The sequence below is a fragment of the Mixophyes fleayi genome, chromosome 1, assembly GCF_038048845.1.
Source record: "Mixophyes fleayi isolate aMixFle1 chromosome 1, aMixFle1.hap1, whole genome shotgun sequence".
NCBI classification, from domain to species: domain Eukaryota; kingdom Metazoa; phylum Chordata; class Amphibia; order Anura; family Limnodynastidae; genus Mixophyes; species Mixophyes fleayi.
The window spans coordinates 83,208,515-83,231,211 of NC_134402.1; the positions used below are offsets into that span (position 1 = coordinate 83,208,515).

Genomic DNA, 22,697 nt, shown 5'->3' on the forward strand with positions numbered 1-22,697 from the left:
ATGTAATGCAAAATTACCTAGTGGGCAGAAGGACCCGTTGGCACTATGTTCTGTCTGCGATGCAGGGGGTCCCCCTACGCAATCCCAGCTTGTTACAGCCCCACTGATGGAGGAACCGGCCTGGGTGGCCTCCCTGACACAGTCGGTTTCCTCTTTAGCACAGATGGTGTCACAGTCCAATCAGCTGATGTCTACTGTGGCAGCCGCGGTGGCTAATAGTGCTAGTACGCCTTTGGGCCTCCCTGCTGCCACAGGTTCTTTTGAAGAGTCTATGCCAGGACCTTCCTCATTGCTTACAGACCAGGCCCCTGCTCCCACAGAACCGGCATGGTCCGCAACATTAATTAAGGGTTTGGATAAACTAAACCAGTTACTTGAATCCCCAAACATCCCGCCTGCTAAAAGGAAGAGGCCTAGATCCACTAATACCCTTATGGTCCTTTCAGACCCGGAGGGGGTTTCAGAGGAGGAGGGGGAATATATTCTGATCCTGACCAGGGGCAACCTTTGGAGCAGGAAGAAGACCCTAAAAGCCATTTTATTAATGATTTGGTTTTAGCAGTAAGAGAGGCGTTGGACCTCCCAGAATCGGAGGATCCTACTCCTAGAGACAGAAGTCTCTTTAAGAAGGCCAAAAGGAAGGCTATTCGTTTTCCCCCTTCGGTAGAACTCAGAGATATCGCAGAGGGAGCCTGGAAACAGCCTGATAAAAGGTTCTCTGTTCCCAGAAAGTTCCCTTCCCTGTATCCATTACAGGAGGAAGATGTGGCCCGATGGGAGAGTATTCCTAAGGTAGATATTCCAGTAGCCTGTTTGGCTAGACACACTTTACTACCAGTCCCAGGTTCAGCAACTTTGCAGGATGTCAATGATCGCAGGGTGGAATCCCAGCTAAAATCTATATTTGTAGCTGCGGGTTCTTCCTTTAGACCCACATTTGCTTCAGCTTGGGTTGCTAGAGCCATGGAAACATGGGCAGACCAACTGGCAGAGGCCTTACAGGACTCAGATTTACTTCCCCTGGCTTTGCATCTGAAAGAGGCATCAGGGTACCTTTATGAGGCGGCTCAGAACTCAGCGTCTGTGTCCTCCTCTATTCAGGCTGCATCCATTTCAGCAAGAAGAACGTTATGGCTGAAATCCTGGGAAGGAGATTCGGAATCAAAGAAGTCCGTTGAATCCATTCCTTTTTCAGCAGCAGGTTTGTTCGGGCCGGAATTGGATACTATGATTTCTCAGGCAACAGGGGGCAAAAGCACTTCTTTGCCGGTATTCTCAGGTAGGGGCAGGACTTCTCGGGTCAGCTCCTTTCGTCAGCCCTTTAGAGGGAAGTCCTGGCCTAGAGGACAGTCATTTAGAGGTAGACAACCAAATGATCGAGGCTCCTCCGTCAGGGGTAGATCCCCGTTTGCAGCTAGGCGCCAGGCCTCTAGTACACAGGAGAAGCCTGCACCCTGATGACCACTCTGCTCTGCCAGAGGTGGCGCCGTGGGGGGAGACGTCTGTCTCTGTTCGGGAACAGTGGGCAGCGTCATCCCAAGGCACTTGGATTCGGGGTATTATAGCAAGGGGGTACATGATAGACCTGCTGGGTCTGGTACCACATTGTTTTTTTGTAACACCTCTACCCCGAGAGCGATTAAGAAGTCAGGCAATACAAGTTTGTGTCGCCTCTGTTCTTTTTCAAAGAGTCATCTGCAGCCTAAGATTCACAGTGGGGTCCTCCCATTACCAGAGATGTTGGGGGCGGTAATCTTGCACCTCCGGCTCCATGGACCTTGGTCGGTTCAGGAATCAGCCTTACCAATAAATGTGTTACAGTTGTAGGCAATTCTTTTAGGCCTTTAGGGGGGTCCAGTCCCTCCTTTAGGGCCACCCTGTCAGAATTCAATCCGACAATGCCACGGCTGTGGCATATGTCAACGGGCAGGGAAGAACCAGGAGTGCAGCCGCAACGAAGATTGCAGCTCAGATTTTTTTGTTGGACAGAACAGTAGGTCCGGCAATTTCGGCAGTATTCATTCCAAGAATAAGGAATTAGGAGGCCGACTATCGAAGTCGAAATCAAATGATGCCGGGGGAGTGGTCACTCCCTCCGGATGTATTTCAGTCTCTAGTTCAGAGGTGGGGTCTTCCGGATATAGATATCATGGCCTCCAGACACAGCAAGAGGGTTCACAGGTTTTTCACAAGGGCAAGAGACCCCTTAGCGGTGGCAGTGGACGAAATGACGATGTCATGGGAACTCAGGTTGGGATACCTGGTTCCTTCGATTCCCATGGTTCCTCGTGTGCTCAGACGAGTAAGGCAAGGGAGTCTTCCGATAGTACTAATAGCTCACTCATGGCCACGCCGTGTGTGGTACGCAGACATAATCTTCATGGCGATAGGATAAGGATTTCGTCTTCCGCCACGAGACAACCTCCTTCTTCAAGGTCCCTTCCGTCACCAGAATTTTCCTCAGCTCAGTTTAACGGCATGGCTGTTGAAGCCAGCCTCTGGAGGGCTAGGGGTTTTTCCTCTAGTGTAGTTAACACTATGATGCAAGCTCGAAAACCAGTTTCGGCTTGCATCTATTAGCGGATTTGGAGAGCCTATATCAGATGGTGTGAAAATAGGTCATATCACACGTCTTCCTTCCGTCTCCCTCGCTTATTGGCTTTTCTTCAGCATGGGTTGGAAGCAGGTCTTCGTTTAGGTTCCCTAAAGGTTCAGGTATCGACACTGTCAGTCTTTTTTCATCTGAAATTAGCGGATTTGCCAGATATCAAGACTTTTCTTCAGGGAGTCTTACATATTCAACCTCCCTATGTTCCTCCTACAGCACCGTGGGATCTTAACCTGTTACTGGACATGCTTAAAGGGCCTCCCTTTGAACCTTTACCTGAGGCAGATTTTAGGTGTTTGACCTGGAAGGTTGTTTTTCTTTTAGCAATTGCATCGGCACGTAGGGTATCGGAACTGGGAGCCCTGTCTTGCCGGGAGCCATATCTGGTTTTTCATGAGGACAGAGCGGTTTTGAGAACACTCCCCTCTTTTGTTCCAAAAGTGGTGTCCGCCTTCCATTTGAACCAGGAGGTTCCCCCCCCCCCCGTGATCGGAGCTGCCCGCGCCCCCCCACCCCCGTGATCAGAGCTGCCCACGCCCCCCCGGCACTTACCTCCTTCTCTGGCGCGCTGTACTCTCTTTACTGAGAAGATCTCGTGAGAGTGAGACTCACGAGATCTCCTCAGTAAGGAGACTACAGAGCGCTGGAGAAGGACTGCAGTGAAAGTGCTCAGCAGCACTGATCGCGCCGGGGGCGCCCCCACCCCCGACCGATCAATACTGCTGCTGAGCACTTTCAAGGGCCCCCTGGATGCCATAGGCCCCTGGGCTGTAGCCCAGTTAGCCCTATGGTTAATCCGGCCCCTGGTGGTCAGGGCTCTCCGTATTTATGTCAAAAGAACATCTCAGATTAGACAAACCGATTCTCTGTTTGTCCTATATGATTCTAACAAAAGAGGATGGCCAGCCTCTAAACAGTCCATTGCAAGATGGATTACGGCAACTATTAGGCAGGCTTACACAACAGCTAACCGGCCTGTGCCAGAGAGACTTACGGCCCATTCCACCAGATCGGTAGGGGCGTCGTGGGCAGCGAGAAATGGGGCTTCTGCTGACCAGCTTTGCAGGGCAGCCACCTGGTCTTCTGTCCACACATTTACCAAATTCTATCAATTTAATGTATTCGCATCCGCAGATGCAGATTTCGCTCATAGTGCTCTGTGAGCGGGGTTTTCCGAGCGGTCCCACCCTTAGGGGGCTGCTTTAGAACGTCCCCATGGTAAGTAGTGTCCCCCAGACTGGATGAAAGAGAAAAGAGGATTTATATACCTACGTTAAATCCGTTTCTCTGATTCCGTCTGGGGGACACTGCGATCCCTCCCTTCTGTTTTTCCTGTGTGTACTCTTGTTTGATTGACCCTTCTCCTTAGGGCTTTTTAAATTAACTGAGGAGGAAGAGGCAGGGGGGGAGTTATAGAGGGGAGGGGTCTGTCAGCAGTGCTAGAAATTAACTAGCTAGGTGCCAACTCCCATGCTCCCCTTCACACCCCCATAGTAAGCAGTGTCCCCCAGACGGAATCAGAGAAACGGATTTAACGTAAGTATATAAATCCTCTTTTTTAAGATATCCAGATAAATAGAGACTTATAAGTGTATGCGTACCATATCAAACTTTCTTTGGAACATATAATCAAATCAATAAGGCTGCCAATAAAAATTACAAACGCTTTAATAAACATAAAAAATGCACAAAAGCAGAATTCCAAATGCCTGTACATAAAAACCATAAAAATGAAGGTCCTCTGCACTCCTCAAACAGCAACAATGTTAAAGTAATTCCGACGAATCGTAAAGGTTATACCTATTGGTCTTCATCTTCCTCACAGCTAAGATTAGGGTTTTCTTTCAGACCAAAAGTGTGTCCTATACCGGAACATTGTTCCTGGAGTTCTTTTTGGAGTTCTAGGGCCTGATTCATTAAGGAACTTAAATTAAGAAGTTTCTTATTTAAGTGTCCTGGACAAAACCATGTTACAATGCAAGGGGTGAAAATTAGTTTTCTGTTTTGCACATAAGTTAAAAACTGACTGATTTTTCATGTAGCACACAAATATCATCTTTAAATTTAAGTGTACAAATAAGCTATCAAGTATTTGTGTGATACATGAAAAAACAGTCAGTATTTAACTTATGTGCAAAACAGAAAACTCATTTTCACCCCTTGCATTGTAACATGGTTTTGTCCAGGAGACTTAAATAAGAAACTTCTTAATTTAAGTTCCTTAATGAATCAGGCCCCTAGTTCCTAACTTGATTGCATTCTCATGACATGGAAAATTGAAGAGGAAGAGTCTTTCTGTTCATGCATCAGTTAAGCCATTAAGAATTTGGGTTTTGGTACGCAGTTACCGATCACATTAATATATCACTACCTTTGAGAAGAGTCATGATTACGGTAAAAGGACTGATTTGCACGACAACTAAAACTAATACAATTAGCAATACATTTGTTTTTACTGCACTAGGTATAACTAATTTAATGTTTGGGTGATATGTTTTAGTTTAGATTTACACTGTTGGATGTATTTACTAATATTTGGATTAATTTATTGCTTTGCGAGGCCAGTCTGAGGGAATATGCACATGCGTGACCCAGCTAGCTGGTTGGCAGTGGTCCACTTTGTTGACAAAAAAGTTGCAAATAGATTAAGAATATTAAAAAAAAAAAAAAATATTTAAAAACCATTGAAGACGGAAGGAATGCTTTATTCAAAGAAGACTCCTCTTACTGAAGCCAGCCAGTATCACCGTGGGAGCTGAGCATCGTTAGTATTAATGATACTAATCACAGACCACAAGTTGATGAACCTGTTTTATTAATTATATAGTTGCATTCAAACATGAGTCACAGACTAATACTTTTAACATTTATTTAATAAACAGGATTCTACATTAAGTTATGACTTTATTGCATATAATGTTTCATATGCATATAATGTTTCCAGATCTATCCTCAGTTCACCTTTTAACTAGGAGCTACACTTGTAGTTAAGAAGTTAACATATTATTTACAGCTTTGGAACAATTTCAACTGCCATTTGTAAACACTAGATGTTCTTAGATTTCACCATTGTGCACATTTCAAAGGTCAGTCTAAGTCAAATATTATGGCAATGAGTTTACCAGTCAACCTAATAACTTGATTATGTGATTATATCAGATCCTATTAGAGTCAACACAAGAAAATAATATAGGGATACTGATGTTGGCCCTCAGAGAGTTGAAATCCATGTGCGTGTAACCTGTATTTCTATGTCTGGCTTACAAATTTGTATAGTTACAGGGGCACACTGAGGATTTTTAAGGGGGGGTTTTCCCCTCCACCCCGGAAAAAAAAAGCCAGAGAGTGCATGCGCAGCAGCTCCGTTTCGGCAGCACTGTACTATACAGCAGCTGCGGCGCTATCAAAGAAGCATCCACGGCGGTGCTGTATACAATACAGCACCGCTGCAGACGCTTCTTTGACAGTGCCGTGGCTGCTGTATAGTACAATTCCGCTATGTAGGGCACTTTTTTAGAATAGGGGAGGGGTTTCTGGAGACCCAGAAACCCCCCCTGCATGCACCCCTGAGTTACACCCAATGATAGTGCACAGATGCAGCTTAACAGTGTTATAAATAAATGTGAAAGTGGATTTTTCGATATAAAGTGAAATACCAACACCCCCACGTCTGTTGTGTAATGTTTTTTTTAATCCAGTGGGAATCTTCTTACCTGCAGTAGTCCAAATGGAATTGATAAATCAGGAAACCAAAATGACAGCTGGATTAGTCAAAACCTGCTGGTGTCATTATCATCGTCAACACATATCTCTACACCAGGCCTACTGTACCTGCAAAAGATACAACTCCTAAGAAGCATATCTGGGGATGTGTCCAAGGCTAGGTACACACTACAGGCTTTTCAGAATCACACAATACTTCACTGTTCGGCCCGATATTGCATTAGTGTGTACACTGCAACGATGAGCGATTATTAAGTGTGTACCCAGCCCAAGTCTTACTGTACTGAACTTATGTTTGCTAGTCTACTCTCAAATCTAAATGCAAAAGCATTTTGATATGCTTATATATATATATATACACTACAAATCAACATATGTTGAACCCTAAAGCTAGGTACACACTACAGGCTTTTCACCCGAGTATTGTGCCAATCACAAGAAAAACAACTGTTATGTCCGATACTGCATTAGTGTGTACTCTACCACGATCATATTTATCATACCAAATCCCATTGTATCGTTTCATTTGATTTGATAACTGGACGAAAAATTTCTATATATGATGGAACTATGTTGGGCAAATTCTCAGGTGTGTATGCACTCACGGCCAGCAGCGTAGGTAGATGTCCATAGAGTTTACAGAGTGACAATCTTTTCAGCAGATGGTTATGATAGATAAAAAGCACAGATCTGAAGGTAAATTGTGTAAAATTGTATAAGTGTGTACGCATGAATCGGCATGCTGATCGGGACTTTCATTCATTGGTAAAATCATTAAAGATGTTGCATTGGAAGAAATTTTCTGTTGTGTGTACCTAGCTTAAATGAGAACAATAGTGTGATCTGTCTCACCATCGGAGAGACCATCTTCAGCCACTTGGTTCAAATTGAGTTACAATGTGAAATAGTCATTGAATTAAATACCATTCGTGTACTATAATTGTTGATAATAGAGGTCACCTTGCTTCTCTTAAAAACGTCCATGAGGCCTCAGGCACCAAGCTTCCACCAGTTGCTATTACAGTTGTGTCCAAAACTATTGACACAATGGTATTTGGTCTAGACAATTTTTTCTCTGTTAACATACAGAACCTTTGTTTTTGATTCTGAATTGAATATTGTATATTGCTTAACAATCAGAAAATGAAAGATTGACAAAATTATTGTCACCTATTCCAATAGCCATGGATAAGCTTCCTACACCTCTCTACTGGCAGTTTGGTGCACTCTTCTTGTGGAAACTGCTACACTTCACTCAGATTTGAAGGTTCCTTCTTTCAACTGCAGTGTTCAGATGTCTCCACAGGTGTTCTACAGGTCTTAGATCTGGACTCATGGCTAGCCACTTCAGAACGGAAACCTTGTGTCTGAAGGACAGCTTAAATCTGTTTAGCAGGTGATCAAGGTGCTTTCTCCACCCTTCGAACAAACCTGTGCTGCAATCTTTAATCAAGGTTCCCATTTTCAGGGAGGTTTGTTACAGTGCCATTGGGCTTGAACTTCCTAATAACTTTATGTACAGTGGACACAGGAACATCAAGGTCTCTGAAGTTTGACTTGTTGCTTTGAGATTGTCCATGCTTGGCTATAATAATAAGTCTGACCTCCGCAGACAATTCTCTGTCTTTCTTTCTTTCTCCATGCTCAATGCAGAACACACATTGACACAAATCAGGAGAATGGGTCATTTTCTATATTCAAGCTTGTTTACTGAGTGTTTTTTTTATATTGCAGACAGCCTCTGCTTTCCACAGGTGAGTTCCATTCCAAAATAAGGAGACTCACCTGTTTGAAATCTAATTATTTCTAACTACTTTTAAAAGGTATCACATTTTTTGTCCAGCCCACTTAAGGATTTCTGTGTGGATCAAGAAACAATTTCTTTCTATTTTTGTATGTGTTCCACTGCAAGCAAAGAAATATGTTGATACTAACATGTTTTTTTTAGTTTTAACAATTTTCTGTAAGAAATGGTGCATTATTAGAAAACACTGCAAGGGTGCTAATATTTTTGGCCACAGCTGTATAAACAAACCTATTTTACTGTACAATGCAACATTTCCCGTGATAAATGGAGAAAAAAATTTGATTTAAAAAAAAAAAACCTCTTAAATCAAGGCAGTATATAACTGTCTAGCTTCAAGGTTTACAGTATAAAATCCAGTTCAGTACAAACATCCTCAAAGCCTTTTGAAAGTTAGTTAGTTTATAGATATCTTGTTTTATTCTTGGCTTTGTTTGTACTTAACTCTTTACACTGCTACATGTCCATGTTAAAATTGCACCTAAAGAGATGCGTCTTGTGTTCTCATCATAAAGTTGTTTTTTTCTACCCAAGTTAATTTTCAGGACAAATAGCACTTTATATTGACAGCAAAGTAACTATATTTAATAAAAAATATTTTTGATCATTCTATGTTAAGGAAAGGGGGAAAAAATATAATTTAATTTTGTGGGTCTGTGATGTCCTTCGTTTCATACAATTGTATCCAAAGCATAACTTTATGTTGTATATAGGACAATGAAAATAATCAGCTCTGCATAATGATATAAAAAAATGTACATGGTATAAATAAACAGAAGGACGCTATAAAGAAAAAACAGTGTATTTAGTAAAAGTTGCCAGAAGGCATGTACACATCAATAAATTAGGCATCTAAAAGGCGAAAGCCTAACTATCAAATTGAAATGTGAAATAGAATGCACTAATAAAAATGCCCCAATATATCAACAGCTGTCATCTCTTGGGATATTTATTTCTCAGTTGTGGTGACCCCACAGTGCATCCTCAGCGAAGGAATGCAGGACATAGCTAAACGAAAGCATTTGAACAATTTATAACACAAGAGATTCTGCAAAACTATTACTATCTTCATTGTAAGAACAGCTGGCTTGTGGAGCTCTCTCAGTAAATATACACTGTCATTTATTGTTGACTGTCACATAAGACATACATTCATGTTCAATGCCTGAATAAAACATACCCAGAGATTTAAATTTATATACAGATAGCAAATGTAAGGCTTGCTCACACCGTTAATTCTGTTTTCAGCTGCTAACCAACACTTTAAAAGTGTATTAAAAAGAGAGTGGTTTGTTATGGACTCGTTCCCACCATCGCATTCTAAAATCTTAAGATCGCATTTAACATTGTAGAATGTGCCACAACCTATTTCTCATGTGTCAATACATAGATTGTATTGGTGAAGGACAAAAGATCAAAAGAGCTTGGAAAGGACTTTTAAAATCAATAAAAACACATCTAAGGCGTACATTATCTTTCCAATTGACCAGTGCATATGTGTGAACAAGCCATTAAAAATACAGATGACTGCCAGCATATTCCTTCCTTCTTTGTTTGCAAATGTTGCCTCATGTTGTTGTAATTGTTATTTAGTCAACCTAAGGGCATGTATTCACAGGCAGTTTGATCATCTGCCGACTAATATATTGCCATATTCTATGTTTATCCGGAGGTTCCTGCAGTGTAGGCTGACTTCAAAATAATAATAACTTAATCACTATGAGGAAGATACACTAACTGCCCAGTTGAGATGAAATGAGGGGTCAAAACCTGCCCCTACCTTTGAAGTACCTCATTTCCCATAGTTTTTAAGACTGTGGTTGGAGTAATTTGTAACCTTTGTTCCCAGTTGTCCCTAAAGGTTAAAGGTTAAGCCCACCTGGAATCCCCTCTCTCAGCAGTAGCCTGAGATCTGATCTCCATAGTGTGTAAAATATAATTGTTAATTGTTTTACTATGTAAGTGTAAATGTGGGCAAAAAGAGATGCTGCCACTCTGGAGTAAACCTACTAGTGGTTCCCAAACTGTGCGCTGTGGCTACCTGGGGTGCCGCGGCGATCTCACAGGGGTGCCGCGGTCAAAACCAGTGGTAAGCAAGGCGGGGGACTACTGGGGAATTATTTTGGCTTAGGGGTGCCTTGAAAAATTTATGGAGACCCAAAGGGTGCCGTGAACCAAGAAAGTTTGGGATCCACTGCCCTATACAAAAACTGCCTCGAGTGCTTAACTTTTACCTGGTGTCCTATCACTTATCAATGTCTTATCACTACAGGCCCCGGGACTGTACCTTCAAATGGCTGGCTAGCATACACAGTCAGGTGGAACCAGGCTTCCCTCACTCTTACTACACAAAATCCTACACTTTCTCCTTCTGGGATACACTTTAGTATTTACCACCAGTTACTGCTGTGTTAAAATCAATCTCTATCTATTTAAAAAAGATTTATTTGACTGATTTAAAGTGAATCTCTCTCTTACAGATAAGTTATTTACCTTACTAGAAACAAACAGTAGTGATTACCTAAACTTTATTTTTCGTAATTTTTTGAGAGAGAGAGGAATATTAATTACACTGCCTGTTTGCATTATTATTATTATTATTGTTGTTTGATGATAATATATGTATACATTTCTGCATAAACAGTGAGTTCTGATATCATCACTTAAGTGCTTATTAGGAAAACATGTTTTATAAGTAATACTGCACCCGCTACTGTACATATTAGGGATATTAGAAGTCACCTTGGATATCCTTGACCCATATGAAAGTATTGTTCTGCAGCTTTCTGCTTTTACCTGGACAAATAACTCCTCAGTGATTTAAAAACCTATAATTTATAGTAGGAAGTACATTGCCCCATATATTATTTGTGTTTGTTACATTCTTATATACGGACAAAATAGTGTTGTACACATTGCTTCTATTATGTTATATTTATCACAAATTAATGGGTGTTGCTTAATAAGCACCACTATCAGCCTGGCACACCCTATGCAGACATATTGCTGATAAATGCATTTTAAATGACTGAAACAAATAGTGACTTCCCTGTTATTCTATTGACTTGTAATGTAACACGATACAAGTCTAAAGACTAAAGAGCAGCTTGTGAAAAGCTACAATTTTCAAACCTTGAATAAGTGGCTTATGTGTGTTATCAGCTGGAAACAACACTTCCTAAGCCAAGCCTTCAGTGCACGTTTAGAACGCAATAGCCTTTCCTTCCTCACAAATGTTGTAGTCTGGAAAATTACATCTTATCTTCACCCATTCCTAGAATGTATTTTAATGATACTATTACAGCATAAGCGCAAATGAAAGTTGTATGCATTATTTTTCAACACAATGCATTTAACCAAAACTATATTGAATTTCTATTCAATGAACATTATTTAAGATTGCCTTTTATGATCGTCTGTTATAATGGTGTACTCTAGAGTGGGCTGCAAAGATTCAAGGTTATCTACAACGATCAGCCCATGCCAGTAATGCAGTTGTATCACTGTGACCGAAAAGCATATCTTGGTAACATGTTATTGATCGAAATTATATTTATTATCTTTATCAAAGGGCTCACACCTGCTGCCTACCAACCTGTGTACTCTGCTTCAAAGCATGGGGTAATTGGATTCACAAGATCAATAGCTGTGAGTATAATGTGGTATATAAATTCATCATTCGTGACAGTGTGCTCTCACTTGAATCTGTTTTATTTACTAATGTTTTTCTGTATTTTATGTTAGTGTTTTGTAGTGTTTATGTTTATGGGTAAAGTTGGATACTGAGAACATCAGCTTTATCCAGAAAATCTCAGCCATGCATGTTGACAATGTCAATATGAATCCTAATAACATGGAATACAGTACTGGTGTCTTACACTGTAATTTGTTTCATTGTTTGCTTGCTGGTTTTACAAGTATATATGTATATGCTATAACTCACCTAGTAAGACAACCATATACATCCCCAAAGGTAGCTCCATAATATTAACATTATTCCATAGATGTATATGCAGCTCTACCATTTTTGTACAAAGAAAATGACCCCTTGTCATTTTTTTCACTCATTCTTTCTTCACTTTGGGTGGCAAGTGCAGTTGAAGGAATATCCCATCTTTATACCATGTTACTTTATCGGGTGGTACATGCCCTCATGTAACTTATTCTTAAAACATTGCTTGTTCTTTCGATAATTCCTTCCTTGTTTTGGGCATATATTTATATAATAAGACATAGTTGTTTTTATTGCCCTAAGATATGACACCTCTCCTTATATCAAATATATCTAAAGAGCAGTTTATGCAATATCCTATAACAGTGATAATGTGATACACTTCAGGGGCCACATGTCATGAATCATGCTACCAGTTAAGTTATCAGAACCTGTTGTAGAAGAGAGCTTCACCTTTAGCAGCCCCCTGTTCCCATGTTAACATAAATTTGCCGATACTTGGTTGCCCCGGGGACTTAATCTCGAATTATGTTAATTTAACTAAGGTAGGTGGTCACCAAAGAGGACTTAGTAGGGGGATGTAGAACAGAGATCTCTATGACAACAGGGATTCAGAATGCACCTGGACCAGATTAGGCGGATATACTGAGATGCAATAGGATGTAGTACCACCTTTCACGAGGATTAGATGTAATGTTAATTGTGGTCGGTGTGGAAATAGTGCTGGAGAGCAGCTTACAGTGCAATGGAAAGTGCAGAAACACAGGAAAGTTTGATGGAGCGGATAGCAGACACCACAATTCTGAGGCTGGGAAGTGGTATCAAAGGCAATAAGGTAGAGAGAGTCAAACACCAGACAAAGGGTCAGTCCAGGCTGCAAACAGAGTATCAGACAAGAGCAGAATAAGCACATAAGAGTAGCACAGAGAAGCCAGTGTGTGATCGCTATAACTGGCAACAGTTCAGTGATACTGACAAGTATTTAAAGCAGCAGTTACCAATCAGGGCAGGTGTCAGATTAAACTCCAGATGAGTGGTGATCAAGTGATCACACCCAGGCAGACATACAAAAAAATGCAACTCTGCAGCAGCCAAAACAAAAACAGCAATTACCTGCTGTTTCGAACGCCACATGGGTGAGCCACTAACCTTCAAAAGGGCCGCACATTATCCTTAAGCTCAGCAATTGGCTAAAGCAATGCATTTAATCAAATAAATAGGCATCTTTCTGTAAAAACACATTTACAGACATTTTAATGTAAGACAAACAAGTGTTACAAGCTATAACAAAGAAATCTGTCAATTCAGTGTTATGGAGCGTACAACTAAGAACATGACTGACAGGGCATAAAGAGGTTATGAGCTGGGGCCACAGGTGAAGGGTGGAGTGCTTCATGTGGTCCTAGGTCCACCTGTTGCCCATCTCTGACCTAAAACAATAAAACATAAACAACTCTTCTGGATGCAAAAAATGGCACATTAAAGGCATCTTGTGGTGGGAAAAACCTTTAAACAGAGGTGGCCAGTCCCACTAAACCTATTAATCCAGATTCATTTCAGTTTGTGTTAAATAAGCATTTTCAGTTATTAGAAGATATTTTCAATGATAAAACAGAGGTTGTCTTGGAATAACTGGGACACATATAAGTCCTGTGTTGTATTAGAGCATATGAGTAGGAGTCATGGTTGTTGTTTAGTAATCAGGAAAACCTTTATGACTCTGGTGTCATTGACTCAAATAGTCTCTACAGAATTTGGCAAATAATATTGATAATCTCCAGTTTTACCTTTTTTTATATGGATTATGCAATATTTGTCATTCAGTGAGCAAATAGAGTTGAACGTGGGAACAATTTGTTCTGTGTTTGATTGTTTTGTGCCAAGTAAAATGGGACTTTCAAAGTACACAGTACAAAGTACAAAGATTACATATTTTAAAACCAGAGAAAAGTTATTAGCTCTGAAAAGAAGGTACAGTTCAGAGGCAAGATCAATCCCTTACAAATTACTGCCTCAATTTGCATAATCCTATCCTGACTGAAAGAAAATAACAGCCTAACCAATGTTTATATTAAATCCTTGTTCTAAAAGCCATGTGTAAAATGTTATATTTCGTACAATTTCCTACAGAGTCAAGATGAGCAAAATTTTCAAAACTGTTCAGTGGTATATTCTCCTCATTCTGGATTTTGGTGCAAGATTTTGCACGAATGTGTCCTTAATTTTTCTGCTTAACCGATGACAATAAAAATTAACCTCGTCATCCTTCACTTCATGTTACTATGGGGATATGACTGATGACAAAGTTAATATTTATTGGTCATCAACAAGTCTATGGTATGTACAAATCTAAATACAGATGCATTTTGGTGTGTATGCGCAGTACAGAAATGATTATATTCCCGACATACAGCCAACGGACACATACCCTGGAATTTCAGGGGGAAATTATTCAATACGAAGATATAAATATGTTATTGTGCATTCTAATGTTAACCTTGCAGTCTATAATAACCAATCACATATTTCATTGTCTAAGCCACTGTACATTGATTAAAGCAAATGTTTCATTGGTGACTGCACTTGTACACCCTTGTTAGTAAATGACCACCACTTGTTATGATAACTAGTGAATTCAGGAAGAGGCAACAGAAGTATAAGAATCAAGTGTCTTTATTTAGGCAAAATATGTAAAGAAGGATTGAGTTTGTGGAATATTCAGATTTCAGGTAGCAGTATAAACAGGTATACTCCAATACACAAATATGAACAGGTGCGATGAATGGCAGGAATAGTCCACAGAAGCAACAGATCCCAAGCAATGACAAATACATTTTATATTCAGGAACAAGTGTATTGAATATGAACAGGTGTGATGAATGGCAGGAATAGTCCACATAAGCAACATGTCCCAAGCAATGACAAATACAGTTTAAATGCAGAAACAAGTATATTGAGTTAACCAATTGCCAGGAGGCATGAGGCTCCAAACTAAGAAGGTAGGGATCCGGATTCCAGATTGCCAGAGGCACAAGGCAGTCCAGGGAAGCAGACAGACTAGCTGAGTCCAGTCACCAGGCAGAGGTTTGGGCAACAAGAGTTCAAGCAGAGTCCAGTAGCCAGGCAGAGGTCAGGGTCACAAGCAAACAAGCATAATCCAGTAATCAGGCAGAGGCCAGGGCAAAAGGCTATCACGTAGGGTCCGGTAATCAAGCAGAGGGTCAATGAGAACAAACAGGCGTCCATCCATGACACCTAGGAGAAGTGCGGGGATGCCGCCTGACAGCATGCATGTTTGTGTGCATAAAGCCACCATTCTTGTGACAGTGCCAGTAGTAACTCAGTAGTCGATTTCCTGTGTTTTGGTTGTATCAAGCAAAAACAAATAAATATTACTTCAAATAACCTTTTCTCTATGATTGAATCATCACCTTGCTCCATTTAACATTGTAGCATTTGACCGTTACATAGAAATTCATGCAGAACTGAACCTTAATCCTAAGTCTAGCTTCTATGCCCATCAATCACTATACAGTGACATTAGAAAAGACCATTTAAAATGTGATGGCAGATTTATAGTTGGAATAGGGGATGTCCTAAATCAACTTTAAATGTCAGTGTATAAACAAGCTTTCAAGTATTTGTGTGCTACATGAAAAACAGTCAATATATTACTTATGTGCAAAGTAATAAACTAATATGCACCCCTTGCATTGTAACATGGTTTTGTCCAGAAAATTTGAGTAAGAAAACTTACTAAATTTTTTGCTTAACTTTCCTTAATGAATCAGGCCCAGTGTGCAGAATGGGATATATAATCATGAAATATGAACTGCTGAAATGCAATAATTTTAAATATCAGGGCAAAATAGACAGTTTATGGTATTGAAATCAAATAGTATAATCATGCACGTTAGTGCATTCTACAAACATTGTTAAACGTATATTGATTATGCATCTTGTTACATTTCCATTTATTTCATGGATCTATAAAGGCATCCCCAAGTAGCAGAACTGTCAGGGTCCCATGCCTAGAACTCCCATACTTTGGAAAATACTAAACCATGTTGGGTAGGTGATAGTTGGAGGAATAAAGTTAATTTCTTAATAAAATATCTTGTACTTTATCTTTTAGTGTCCCTCTTTGGCCCTTTCAAACATCAGGAGGTTTACAGATCTGTTTTATATTATAAAATGCATTGCTTAAGAAATTGTATGTAATATTTTTATTTTAGTGCAACAGAAGTCTACTTATATGTACAGTGCTCAAGATTAGTTTTAAATATTTTATATTTATGTTTTGTTTTTCTGCAGGCTCTTGCATCGATTGGAAATTATGGGGTGAGGATAAATACAGTGTGCCCAGCATTTGTAGACACACCCCTTCTGGAATCCATTGACAAAGAAGAAAATATGGGAGTATTTTATAAGTACAAGGATAACATAAAGGATATGATGAAATTATTTGGAGTACTAGAGTAAGTATTGACATTTGCATTCCAAAAACAAAAGAACCACTGATTTATCAGAAAATACGTATGGTTCAAGAATTACATTCTAACTTGTTGCATCAGAGCAGTGGTTCCCAACCTTTTTTATACTGGGAACCCCTACGGATTTAGTTTTTTACCTGTTTTTTAACCCCCACATATTTCTAATGTAACCATTGTCATATTTATTTTCTTTCATTTTGAGAGATCATCTTTTTATTGATCATAAAGATGTTTTGGAGAGGAAGTTGGCAAATCAAAGTCAGTTAATGCTGCTGCTGTATTTTGTCTGTGTGTTTCAAGGCCAACATTTTTACTTTCTTTGTTTAACCAATGATCTATTGTCGATTCTAGCCAGAAAGAGGTGATAAGTTCTCTTTGGTTATATTTATTAACTAGGTAGAAAACATGGCTATAATGTTATTGCAAAGTGTGTCCTTTCTCTGGTTAGTGAAAGCTTACACTTCCATAGGCAAACCGAGGGGGGGTTTCCTAGTGTCTGGAAACCCTTCCCCCTCAAGTCTGTGGTACTGTATAATTGAGGTGGCTGGACCCTGCCCCCGCTTCACACTGCTCTGCTTGAAAAGGGAGAGTTGTGTGCACCTAGCAGTAGTGCACGCAGCATTGCCCTTATATATTGTGGGGATAGGAAGAGTAGGAGAGCAACCAAGCACTGTCTAAAATTATAGCCACACCCCCCATGCATGCTGGTCATGCCCACTGGTGGTGTGGTGTGGAAACCCCCCTCTACAAATCCTGCGTTTGCCCCTGACTTCAGGGGGAGGCAGTTGTCTGCAGCCCTCCAGCCAGGAACGCTTTAACAAAAAAGTAGGCATATGTGCAACATTAGTCCTTGGGTCCCCCACCCCAGAATAAAATGCAAATAAAGGTGCACACAGATTCAAGCTAAGCAAAAAGCTGTCTAGCGCACTGACATTGCTGCAAAGAAGAATAGTAAAGTAAAGTTTTATATCTTAAGATACTGTAGAACTACAAGTACCTTGCTAGCTACAGAAAATATGTGGCAAGCTCTCCAGATGGTGACAAACCATTCTGATAATTCTAACTCCTCCCTTCCCGCCTCCCTGGCTGGACTTGATATGTCACCTGACTGGAGGCACATCACAAATAGATCCATCCACTTGACTATAAGGACAATAGTTGCAGCCATTACTGATTTTTTTCTTCAAGTACCCCTAGGGGACCCCGAACCCCTGGTTGGGAATCATTGCATTAGAGAAAACTAGGTTGATACAGTATTGTCAAATTTATGCTCACAGAGCTCCCAGAGTTTAAAAACATATTACAGATTAAACAAAGGAATTTTTCTATAAAATTTTAGCAATTATTAAATCTGGAAATGGCCTCATGTGGGCGGGACCAAATCAAGTGTAGGCAGAGAAAACACAAAAAGAGGCAAAGGAGGCGGGATTATTACAAAGTTGATTATGCCATCAGAGGCTGAATATTGCTAGACTGCCCATTACATACCCCTGTTGTCCCAACATTCCCACTCATGGGACAGAGTCCTAAATTAGGACTGTCCCGCTGAAATTGGGACACAGTTGGGAGGCTTATTTATTGGTTCCCCCACATAATGGCTGCCTCCTCTGTGTACAAGTGATGAGTACATTAATACATGGAAAGTAGGACAAATTGAGCAACTAAATTTAGCAGTAGCAACCCAGTAACAGAAAATGTCATCACAATATACATATTCATGTTTATTTAATAACATGCTGCAGAGGAACTACCAATATAGAAAAATACAGTTGGCAGACTGTCCTGCTCTCTCCTACCTGTTTTTGTTGCTTCCCCTACATGTGGCTGCTGGTGTCTCTTGATCAGTTGCTGCTTGTCTGGATCCTGGAATGCTGGGGGTCCTATTTGGAAAAAAAACGAGTGCATGAAATTTAAAAACTCTAACAAGCTCCGGTGTTAAATCAAATGCACCCACATTTAATAAATAGGCTTCCCTCCAGCCCCAACATTAAAATGCTAGAAATCACATTTAATAAATAAACCTATTTCCCTCCCTCCAAACAGCCCCAGCAATAAGTAACAGCTTTTACATTTAATAAATATAACCATTTCCCACAACCATGCCAGAATTAAATAATTCATATTCATATTTAATAAATAGCCCTCTTCCCAAACTCAGCCCCACATTCAATTAATAGCCCCAAACCACCCCACCATTAAATTACAGGTCCCGTCACCTCACCTTAAATCAATAGGCTCCACTATTAAATTAAATAGCACCATCATAACCCCACAAATAAATTAATAGCACCCACCATTAAATAATTAGCTTCAACCTGCAGTCCACAATTAAATTGCTAGCCTACCTCCCACCCAAATTAAAGTAGAGAACGTCCACAGCCCCAGCAATAAATGAATAGCATTTACGTTTAATAAATATACCTATTTCCCGCAACCATCAATGGCATTAAATAATTCAAATTCTTATTCTTATTCTTCCCAAACTCACCCCCACATTCAATTAATAGCCCCCAAACCACCCCATCTTATATAGGCCCACTATTAAATTAAATTGCCCCACTATCACTCCACAAGCAAAATCACACCCATTAATTAGCCACCACCGACCTCACACCCATATTACAATGCCACAAGCCCCTTTGCCAACACAAACACTACATTTCCACAAGCCCCCCTTGCCAACTCACACCATGGCCACAAGCCCCCTTTGCCAACACACACCATTGCCACAAGCCCCCTTTGCCAACACACACCATTGCCACAAGCCCCCTTTGCCAACACACACCATTACCACAAGCCCCCTTTTCCAACACACACCATTGCCATCACCCCTTTCCTACTGCCTTCACACACACACATTGCCATCAACCCCCCTGCTGCCTTCACACACACACATTGCCATCAACCCCCCTGCTGCCTTCACACACACACATTGCCATCAGCCCCCCCGCTGACTTCACACACACACACACATTGCCATTAGCGCCCCTGTTGCCTTTACACACACACACACACACACACACACACACACATTGCTATCAGCCCCCTTGCTGTCTTCACACACATTTCCATCAGCCCCCCTGCTGCCTTCAAACACACAGATTGCCATCAGCCCCCACTGCTGCCTTCACTCTCACACATTGTCACCAGCCCCCTCCTGCTGCCTACACACACTCACACACACACACAATGCCATCAGCCCCCCCTGCTTCCTTCACACACCCCATTGTCATCAGCCTTCCCCTATGGCCTTCACACACACATTGCCATCAGCCCTCCTGATGCCTTCACACACACACACATTGCCATCAGCTCCCCCCTGCTGCCTTCACACACACATTGCCATCAGCTCCCCCTCTGCTCACATACACACACTGGAATCAGCCTCCCTTCCGCTCACACACTGCTATCAGCCCCCGGCCGCTGCACACACACACACTGGAATCAGCCCCTCCCCCTCTGCTCACACACACACACTGGAATCAGCCCCCCTCTGCACACACACACACACACTGGAATCAGGCCCCCCTCCGCTCTCACACACTGTTATCAGCCCCCCGCCGCTGCGTGCATACAAACACTCACAGGAATCAGCCCCCACTCCGTGTACACACACAGACACTGCCATAAGCCCCCCGCCACCACGACGCTGCACTCACATTTACCTTTCAGCCGCTTCCAGCTACGCTTCTTTTCTCAAATGGGATGGCACCTGTCACATGGTGTGTGTCCCATGTGATATCCAGTTCTTGTGGGATAGGCCGCTCACAGGGGGGAGGGACAGGAGATCTGCGGCCACTTGAAGGAAGGCCTTGTTCAAAATAAAAAAATAAAAATTCAATGGAAAAACAAAACCAGACAGGTGGCCTCATTAGGTCATCGCCCTACCGGGAAAGTTCCCGGTAAGGCCTATGACCATTCCGCCCCTGTCCACAGAGATAGTGTTAATAGTAGTTTAGAAATACATGTGGGTAAAATATAATACACTAGCGGGAGAGAACATATCCTGCATTTTACCTAGAAATTTATCAAGAAAATGTTTTCTGTCTAAAAATCAAAAGTCCTAACCATTCAATCTTTCTGTTTATTTATAGTAACCGCTTAGTGTTAGCTCTAGGTTATATAAATCATTGTTTATTGTACGCTTAGCAAGCTTACTGCTGTAATAGTGCAAATTGTTTTACTTTATTTGGCAATAGAACGGTTGGTGTTTCCTCCCATGGGCCTCTTTTGTACTTGATTGGTAGTTGGCTGCAAACTTGCGAGTCAGTTAATTTTAGAACCCAGAGAGTTAGCATAGTTTTGTCTTGTAAAAATAAGTGCACATTTCAATGAATAAGAAAATGTTAAAAATTCTAGTTTTCTGTTTGTTTTAAGATTATATTTTGTAACAAGGGAAATGTGTGTAATATTCATGAATACCGTGTAGGGTTTGGACATGATAACTTTATCTCATCCTTCCCTCAATTATGTACACTGGAGGGAATATTATCTTGACCCTTTGTGCCTGTGGAATAATATCCTGTGGGATATATACACAGAGCAATGACTTTCTACATAGTGTTTTGTCACTTTCTATAGTCCATGACAAGTATTTGTCTACATCTAAAGGGTGTTCCTAGACAGATATATTGTAAGGAGAAATGACATCATAGCTAACTAAAGCAAATAAAACATCAAAGCTAACTAAAGAAAATACTAACATCATAGCTAACTAAAGCAAAAAAAAAAAAACAGCAGGATTTTCTAATTAAATAACCTGCACATTGGGTAATGTTTTATGCTTAACATTAAAATGTATCCTGCTCATTTTTGTTTTGCTGTTTTTTTTAACTTGGTGAAATATATATTCCTTAGGAGTGGCTGTTTGAGATCTACTGTTGGCTCAGGAAACAATGTCATTTGGTTTCCGCCCCCCTATTCTCTGCAAATAGCCTTGATAGTAAGTGATGTGCGCTGAATGCAGAATCGTTTGGGCCCCTGAGCTTACTTTAAATGGAACCTCCAATAGGGGAAAAGCCACGTCTTCCCTGGTAGGCAGTACTGCTGAAATCAGACCTAATCCAGTGCTGCCCTTTATATTACCACACTACTCTATAACACCACCCTCGCTTACCACCAGATATCTTTGTGGCATAAAAATGCATTAAAAAGTATTAATCCCATTGTTTGTTGCCCACTTGGTAATGCCACAGCACCCTAATATAACCCTTGAGCTGTGTTTTAAACTGATGTTATAAAGAGGGATCACTGTAGCAGCTTGCATGCTAGTGACTATTAGACCCCAATGATATAACTTAAAGCACAAGAATAAAAAATTAAGAGAATGTGCTATAATGTATATCACATAAAAATGTTCCAGGCCCCAAATTTCCTTTGAAGCCTAAGGGTCTTCAGTAACATCACTGTAAGGACCTGGACAAAGCTGACAGAACTAGATATTGAAGGTGTACACAGCAGACAAATTAATAATTGGAACAGACTCCAAACTAGTGTAATGCATTGTGCCCTCATACCTTTTATCTCTGTGTAAAGTGACTTTTACAAACCACTCTGTTGGGAGTAAGGAAACTTCCATTTCAATCTTTGGACAAAAATTAACTTTAGTAATTTGTTTCCTTTATGAATGTTAAATTATAATGATGAAGAATACAGAATATTTGTAATTCCTACAATAGCCATTTAATATACGGTATATTCAAATAAGTAATTGTTTGACTGTTTATGGATAACTAAGGCTTAGCTACAGATCAAAATTAGGCTGTCCTTCTATTCCTTATCAGAGTTGGTTGGCCTGGATTTACTGAATGATCTTGGCTGGCTGGTTTTGTAGTGCAAAACATAAGTTGGACACACAAGTCCCCAGTATTAATGATCATCGTGGTATGATTTAATCAAATTGGGAAGTACATGTTGATTTTGACCATCATCCTGCTTTGGTTCAAAGGGCAGGATCAACCCACGTGTGGTTAGCAAGCATTAGTGTTTCTTACATCTTCCAAGCAAAATTAAGTTACCTACATTATCTAGACAATGTTGATAATCTGTATCAACCCAATACACTACAGCACCTATTAAGAGTCATTGAAAAAATTGCAAAACTCTGTGTTGCCACTT

At 40.6% G+C, this 22,697-nt stretch overlaps 1 protein-coding gene and 1 long non-coding RNA gene across 2 annotated transcripts in view; one reads left to right on the plus strand and one right to left on the minus strand.

The window, feature by feature from the left end:
- HPGD (15-hydroxyprostaglandin dehydrogenase) overlaps window positions 1-22,697 on the plus strand; it is a 65,904-nt gene that overhangs the window by 40,113 nt on the left and 3,094 nt on the right. The window contains exons 5-6 of the mRNA XM_075197588.1: window positions 11,707-11,783; window positions 16,402-16,565. Coding sequence (XP_075053689.1) covers window positions 11,707-11,783; window positions 16,402-16,565 — 241 coding nt within the window. The remainder of the gene's footprint in view (window positions 1-11,706; window positions 11,784-16,401; window positions 16,566-22,697) is intronic.
- On the minus strand, window positions 14,751-21,236 carry LOC142139726 (uncharacterized). The gene is made up of 3 exons (XR_012688254.1): window positions 20,246-21,236; window positions 18,377-18,460; window positions 14,751-15,442 (listed from the first exon to the last, which is right to left on the minus strand). It is a non-coding gene; the product is annotated as an uncharacterized LOC142139726 (long non-coding RNA).